Source organism: Musca vetustissima, unplaced genomic scaffold (genome assembly GCF_032173495.1).
Source record: "Musca vetustissima isolate MV318-11 ecotype Yass unplaced genomic scaffold, APGP_CSIRO_Mvet_v1 utg119104, whole genome shotgun sequence".
Classification (NCBI taxonomy): Eukaryota; Metazoa; Arthropoda; class Insecta; order Diptera; family Muscidae; genus Musca; species Musca vetustissima.
The window spans coordinates 34,507-42,443 of NW_026886194.1; the positions used below are offsets into that span (position 1 = coordinate 34,507).

Here is a 7,937-nt window from a genome sequence, read left to right on the forward strand (position 1 = left end):
GTTGTTGTATCGTTTGTTGTACAACAACACTTGCTGTTACCTTCTATTATTATACCATGGACGCACGTTTTCGTCGTATCAAAGTGTATATAGCCCCATAAGTGTATAAATATAGGTGTCATTCTTGGATAGAAACGTACATACATGCTAAATTTCGTATCGATGGTCGAAAACTGCGGTCTGTATTTTGTTTAAAAATCGTAATGATAGACGGACGTATACATATAACTAGACCATCACAGTTTGTCGAAAGTTTGATCTAGGACCAATATACCCTCAGCGTAAATTAACTTAGAAAAATTGGTACTGTACACCTTTATACCCTCATGTGATACAGTACAATTGTTTTCATTTTAAAACACTGAAACTCACACACAAAATGTATTCAAAAATAATCTTAAATAAGAACCGTTCTTATTGGACGTCGTTATTTACCCCGTTCCTATTGTGAATGCCCGAATCAGCTGTTTGAATTTCATAACTCAGCGTTCTATGTTTACATGTCATTGTGAATGTTTGCAAATTTCACAACATCAACAAAAACATTCAACACGTTTTTTTGGTCTTAACGTGCATACGGTTTTGTTTTGTTTTCGCAAAGTTTATCCGCGCTGTCCAGTATTAAGAACCCGTGGTGTACCGGTTTCGTGCGTGATACATATTTATTATAAACCCAATATTTTAAGTGTTTTCTTTTTCTTATCGCTGTTTGTTTGAAAAATCATTGCAAAATGCCCGTTGTCGATCTGTCCGATTTGGTAAAATTACAAAAGAATATCGAACTTGTGCGAAATATTTGCATTCTGGCCCATGTTGATCATGGCAAGACAACTCTAGCTGATTCCTTGGTGGCCAGCAATGGCATTATATCTCAACGTATGGCTGGGAAGCTGCGCTATCTGGACAATCGTCAAGATGAACAGGAACGTGGTATAACCATGAAAAGTAGCAGCATTTCGTTGTACTACCAAAGTTTGGGAAATCAAAGGGATTTTCTTATAAATCTAATTGACTCGCCGGGCCATGTGGATTTTTCCAGTGAAGTTTCTACGGCGGTACGTTTGTGTGATGGTGCAATTGTTGTAGTCGATGTTGTGGAAGGTGTTTGCCCACAGACTCGTGCCTGTTTGCAACAGGTCTATGTTGAACAATTGAAGCCGGTATTGGTACTGAACAAAATCGATCGTTTAATTTTGGAAAAACAAATGACCCCATTGGATGCATATTTTCACATCATGCAAGTTCTGGAACAAGTTAATGCCGTGTTGGGTAGCATATTCGCTTCGGATGTATTGGCCAAGGAGGATATTAGTCATAAAGACAATTATGAATCGGCTTTAGAGGATAGTGATGATTCAATGTTGTATTTCAATCCGGCTGCTGGTAATGTTGTATTTTGTTCTGCCTACGATGGTTGGGCATTTAGTGTACGAGATTTTGCTGTCACCTATGCGGAACGTTTGGAAATGTCGGCAAATGATTTGGAACAGGTGTTATGGGGTGATTACTACTATAATGCCAAGAAAAAATGTGCTGCACCCGGTGCCCAGGAAAAGGCCAAAAAGCCTATGTTTGTACAATTCATTTTGGAGAATATTTGGAGTTTATATGACATCATTGCTGTGAGAAAGGATAAGGAGAAAATCCCAAGTGAGTGAAAAAATTTTTAAAAATTTTCTAAATATCTAAAAATGAGATATATTGGAACAACTCTAGTTTAGTAAAAACTATTTTTGAAATTGAAATTTTTTCCAGAGGAAAGTATTTTTACCCTAATTATGGGGATACCTTTTTTCTTGGGGGACGTACCCGGTTACCCGGTTATTTGACCCGGAAGTTCGGGCACGGGTACCCGGTTATATCCGGTTCTACGGATCCGGTTAATATAAAATGGGTATCATTTTAAAGGTTATACCTTTACCTTGTCATTGACTGGGTTTTGACCCCCGATTTTTTTGAAAAACTCCCTAAAAGTCGAGTTTGGGTCCATTATAGTCCCCCTCCAACCCAGTCTCAAATGATAGACCACAATTTGCCCTTTCTAAATTGGTGCGATATGTGGCTGTATCTCTTGTGGATCAAAAGTTATGGGCCTTAGAACCCTATAAAAACAAGGAAAATCTTTCTACATGACAGAATCTTCTTTTAAATTGCATGGTGTTTTTTGGGTGACCGGCCTTTGGCCGGGGATTTACCACTTTCTCCTATGGACAGATGCCAACGCCGGCTACGCGACAGAACCTCCTAAATAGAATATTTTTTGTGTAGACGACCTTCGGCCGGGGATTTAAGACTTTCTCCTATGGACAGATACCAGCACCGGCTACGCGACTGAATCTCTTGTTAAATGGAATATTTTTCTTAATGACCGGCCTTCGGCCGGGGATTTAAGACTTTCTCCTATAGATAAATGCTAACACCGGCTACGCGACAGAAACTCCTTCTAAATAGAATATTTTTTTGTGTAGCCGGCCTTCGGCCGGGAATTTTACGACTTTCTCCTATGGACAGATACCCACACCGGCTATGCGACAGCCGTTTTTGTAGGGTTCTAAGGCCCATATCTTTTGATCCAGATACAGCCACATATCGGGATTTAAGACTTTCTCCTATAGATAAATGCCAACACCGGCTACGCGACAGAAACTCCTTCTAAATAGAATATTTTTTTGTGTAGCCGGCCTTCGGCCGGGAATTTAAGACTTTCTCCTATGGACAGATACCCACACCGGCTATGCGACAGCCGTTTTTGTAGGGTTCTAAGGCCCATATCTTTTGATCCAGATACAGCCACATATCGCACCATTTTGAAATGGGCAAATTGTGGTCTATCATTTGAATCTGGGTTGTAGGGGGACTATAATGGACCCAAGTTCGACTTTTAGAGAGTTTTTCAAAAAAATTGGGGACCAAAACCCATTTTTTGACTATATCTGAGATAACCCCATCATATTACCACTCAATGGAAAGGTATTTTTATAACTTTTAAAATGATACCCATATTATATTAACCGGATCCGTAGTACCGGATATAACCGGGTACGTCCCCTAAGAAAAAAAGATATCCCCGTGGAAAAAATTTCAGAAAAATCTGATCGAACTTCCGATATATTTTGGTTTAAATGGGTCAAATAACCGGGATTAACCTGTGAAATTGGGTTACAAATTAAAAAAAAACTATATACATTTTTGTTTTATGTCTAGTTTAAAGCCCCCCCGTTTCAAAATTTTTACCGCATCTACCTCTTGGGGCCTGATAACAACGGTATACATTTTCCTTTGGTACAAATTTAGAGCGTTTGAACTCCTGATTAAAAAACAGGAAAAAAAGTGTTAGCCGGTGTTGCCGACAGATAAATACTTCCAGCCTATGGTTTGCGGAGGTCTTCGGAATTACGCACAGGTTTTATTATTCGCTTTACCGAAAGTATGTTTTTACCAAAGAGTTTTATGATTTTATTCAATTTGCTTCAATTTAATAAATTTTACAAGTTTATAAAATATTGATCCTTTCTGGGGGAGGACTTGATCTAGGTTTTGTAAAGATAATAGAATCGCCTAATATTGCATTTATAAATATTGAAGATGTTGGCCCTTTTTGGGAGAGGTTCCAGAAGGAGTGGACCAAGTTGTCAGATTCAACTGCGCTTGGTAAATTAATAGATTTTACAAAGTTTGGTTCAAATCGGATAGTCCGTTCGCATGATATTACAAAATAAACTTTTTGAAAATGTTGTGGGGAAGTGCCTGAATGAGTGGACCAATTCGTCTCATCTTCGAATTTGATCTAGGCTTGGTAGAGACCATAGGTTGTACAAAGTTTGGTTCAAATCGGATAGTCCGTTCGCATGATAATACTTGACTATTATATGGAGGGAGTACCAGAAAGAGTGGACCGATATTCCCCATTTTCGACCTTGAACTAAGTCAAACTGTTTCCACGACAGAGGGGTCTACAATCCGAAACGACGCGGCCAATGTCTGTCAGCTCAGTCCATTGTGTAAAAGCAATAGGGCTGCTACAACAACAACAGACAGACAAAGGGACGGACAGACATTTGTAAATCGGCTTCAAACTGTATTAAACGGATTTCGTCCAAAGAAAGATGGAGTCTAAAACAAATATTTCGACGAGGCACATTTTTCCCGTATCAAAGTGAACATTCCGATATATGGATTACCATCTGTCCCTGAGGAAAGTCTTAAATCACTGGCCGAAGGCTGTCTATCCACAAACACTGTTCTAATTAAAAGGAACAGGCCGAAGGCCAGCTATCCACAGATACTATTCTAATTAAAAAGAGGGTATGTCGCTTAGCCGAAATTGCCACCTAAAATACCGGTTACATGTGGTAAAAAAACTCAAAACGATCCAAGAGGGGACCTAAATTAGACGCGTTTCATATATAGAAAGAAACTATACTGATCCTCATCAGTTCCCATAGTTTCTTGTTGGGATATTCTCCCCAGAAGCTATTTATTCCTTCGATTTGTCATAGGTAGAAGTTTTAAACTCCCCAAAAGGCGGACTAATTACAGAGAAAAGGCGGACAAATTACAGAGGAATTTGACATAGAAATCAATTTTAAATTTAAGAAAATTCTGCTTGTGTTCAATTAAGAACATCTTCTTCCTTTCCCTTCCTTATATGCTGGAAATGGACTTGTAACAGGCAACATGTAAATTTGGAATATCCAAAGTTAACTTTGGCGAAGGAATCTAAAGTTTAAAAAATTGAGTATTTACGAAACCGAAAACTATCCAAGGTTATCCATATTATGTTATTGTCCCCTGTCCATTAAAATGTTGCCTATACATCTCTACAAAATTGCGTCGCAAGTCATTGGTACATTTTATGGACGGCCACACCCTGGAACATGATCCACCTGTAAAATTGTGTTGACTTGTTCCGGTAATAATCTGTCTAAATAATATCCTTGGTAATAACCATCAACTCAGAATATGTTTCACACTGGCATAGCAACCTTAGCATTTTACTTCCTTAAATGTAATTTTCAAAAGTTTTTGATTAATTTCACATTTATTTTCTCGGTTGCATTCGTTTTTATATGTTCGATTTATACATTTTTAATTATTCGTTAATTTTCATAGAACGCGCGTTTTTTATACTACAAATTCACACGAAAGCCCACGTAATGAGATTTCCATTGATACCCATGAATTGTACTTGTTTGAGAATAAATATCTGAAATTGGAATATTGACCTGTGGACATGCTTGTCCGATAATATCCATTTTAACTCGGTATTTTGGTAAAATTAAATTCCTTCAATTTTGCATTTTTTTAATCGTGGAAGCTTTCAATATAAAATTTTAGTATAGATATGTGTATTTAGAACAATATTAACCCCATTTTAATTTTATTATTTTCTCATTTCAGTAATTGCCGAAAAGCTGGGTATTAAATTGCAGGCCCGCGATTTACGTCTGGCTGATCCAAAGGCACAAATTAAAACCGTTTTAGGACAATGGCTGCCAATTGATCGCACCATTTTAGAAATGGTTGTTAAGCATGTACCACCACCCAACACAATCAGTGATGAACGTGCTCAACGCTTGCTATATCCCGAAAATGCCGATATAAGCACTTATCCTCCAGAATCATTGGCTCTTAAAGAAGATTTAAAACAATGTAAATCAGATTCTGAAAATATCATTGTTTTCGTATCGAAAATGACACCGGTTCATGTACAAAGTTTACCACAAAATAAACCGAAACGATTGACCGAACAAGAATTACAAACGCGACGCGATGAAGTCCGTAAACGTATTGAAGAGCGGAAACAATTGGCCGCAGCTCAACAAGAATCGGTCGAAAATATAACCACCGGTGTTGAACAAATGACTACGGAAGAAAAGAAAATAGCACAACAAGAAGCTGACAAGGCGGAGGAGGAGAAAAGACTGGAAGAAGAAAAGCTAGAAGAGGAAAAACAAGAATTTGTTTTTATTGCCTTTGCACGTATCTTTAGTGGAACCTTAAGGAAAGGCATGAAGTTGTATAATTTGGCACCCAAACATGATCCACGAAAAGAAGAGTAAGTTTCGTCATTAAAGAAATTCTAAAATCTGTCTATTAAAATATATTTTATTCTTAAAGCTCCCTTTCCCTGGACTCACCCCATGTCAGCGAAGTAACAATTGGAGATTTATATCTATTTATGGGTGGTGAATTACAATCCTTAGATGAAGTTCCTGCGGGGAACATTGTTGGCATTGGTGGTCTCGAAAAAGATATTGTCAAGTCGGGTACTTTAAGCAACACCATGTACTGCACCTCATTTAGCGAACTGAGCATTATGGCTACACCAATTTTCCGTGTTGCCATAGAACCTGTAAATCCCTCGGATATACGGAAACTAGTTAAAGGCCTTAAATTACTCAATCAGGCAGATGCGTGTGTTCAGGTATCGGTAGAGCCGACTGGCGAACATGTTATTGCCACTCTGGGAGAAGTACATGTAGAGAAATGTGTACATGACTTAGAGGAAAATTATGCCAAAATCAAAGTAAATGTCTCTAAACCAATTGTATCATTCCGTGAGACTATTGTGCCTGAAGCTACTGTAGATATGGTCAATGAAGCAATTGTAAAGACTTCGGAAGATAAAGACGTCACCAAGAAAATTGCCACAATACAAACGCTGAATAAATTATCCACATTGCGTGTTATCGCATTACCTCTTCCACAAACTGTAATTGATATTTTGGAAAAATATCATACATTCTTCAAAGAATTATCGGCAACTAAATCATTGAACTCCTCAGAGAAGCATAAACAATTATTACAACAAATTAAAACACAACTTGTGACCGGTTTAAAAGAATTCGATGCAAAAGGACTAACTAATTTGACTACGGAACAATTAGTCGAACGTATTTGGTCTTTCGGTCCTCATCATTGTGGGACAAATATTTTACTAAACTTAAGTGATTATGAACATCCATCTATTTGGAATGTTATAGCAAAAACTTCGGAAGAGTGTTCAGATGTTCGTCGCGATTATAACAGCTCTTTTGTAAATGGTTTTCAATTGTCCACATCAGCTGGACCATTATGCGAAGAACCAATACAGGGTGTATGTTTTATGGTTCTCGAATGGTCGGTTGATACCAGTGACGATTTGAATTCCAAGGCTTATGGACCATTTTCGGGTAGATATATTATTTCATTCTTTACTAAATATGTGATGCGATTGTATTAAATATTTTTTTTATTTTAGGTCAAGTATTGACTGCATCGAAGGAAGTTTGTCGCATGGCATTCCAGAATCAACCTCAACGTTTAGTCAGTCCCATGTATAGCTGTAATATTGTGGTAAATGCTGAAGTTTTAGGTAAGTGCATACATTTTATTTAATTTTTATTTTACAATTTATAAAGATTCTATTATCATGTGCCCGTTAATAAATAAGCGGATAGCTTTACCATTTCAAGATCATTAGAACAACCGTTATCACATAATAAATTATTTGTTATAGCTGGTATGGTATGGTATTCCGTAGAAATAAGAAAATTCATCGCATTCATTATAAACTCAGCCTTATGGCTAATGAGGGTATATACACTTTGATACGGCAAAAATGTGTCTCATCGAAATATTGGTTTTATACCCAATGCTTCTTTGGACCAAATCCGTTTCAAACAATTTGAAGTTGATTTACAAATGTTATAACTCTCGAACGGAATAACCTATTTCATCCAAACATTGCACATCGTAATATTTCTTCCAAACTTAGTTTAATGTTCAAAATTGTCCTCAAAATTATTTTATAAAATCAGGCGAATACAAAGTTCGGACTACCCGATTTGTATAAGTCCGAATATACGACTCGTCGGAACCCTCCTTCTGATACCTACCCTACAAAGGGTCAATCTATATAAATTAAAGTTTAAAGTGATTGACTGACCGGCGCC

At 37.4% G+C, this 7,937-nt stretch overlaps 1 protein-coding gene across 1 annotated transcript; it reads left to right on the forward strand.

Moving 5' to 3' along the window:
• Nucleotides 1-731: 731 nt before the first annotated feature.
• On the forward strand, nt 732-7,380 carry LOC133333702 (elongation factor-like GTPase 1). The gene is made up of 4 exons (XM_061541989.1): nt 732-1,650; nt 5,401-6,058; nt 6,121-7,175; nt 7,244-7,380. Exons 1-4 carry the CDS (start codon nt 732-734, stop codon nt 7,378-7,380), a joined length of 2,769 nt encoding a protein of 922 aa, XP_061397973.1.
• The last annotated feature ends 557 nt before the right edge of the window (nt 7,381-7,937 follow it).

Bases quoted from the DNA above. Each gene is read 5' to 3' on its own strand.
- LOC133333702 (XM_061541989.1), top strand. From the start codon at position 732: ATGCCCGTTGTCGATCTGTCCGATTTGGTAAAATTACAAAAGAATATC. The intron at 1,651-5,400 runs GTGAGTGAAAAA...TTCTCATTTCAG, and splicing joins GGATAAGGAGAAAATCCCAA to TAATTGCCGAAAAGCTGGGT. The intron at 7,176-7,243 runs GTAGATATATTA...TTTTTATTTTAG, and splicing joins GGCTTATGGACCATTTTCGG to GTCAAGTATTGACTGCATCG.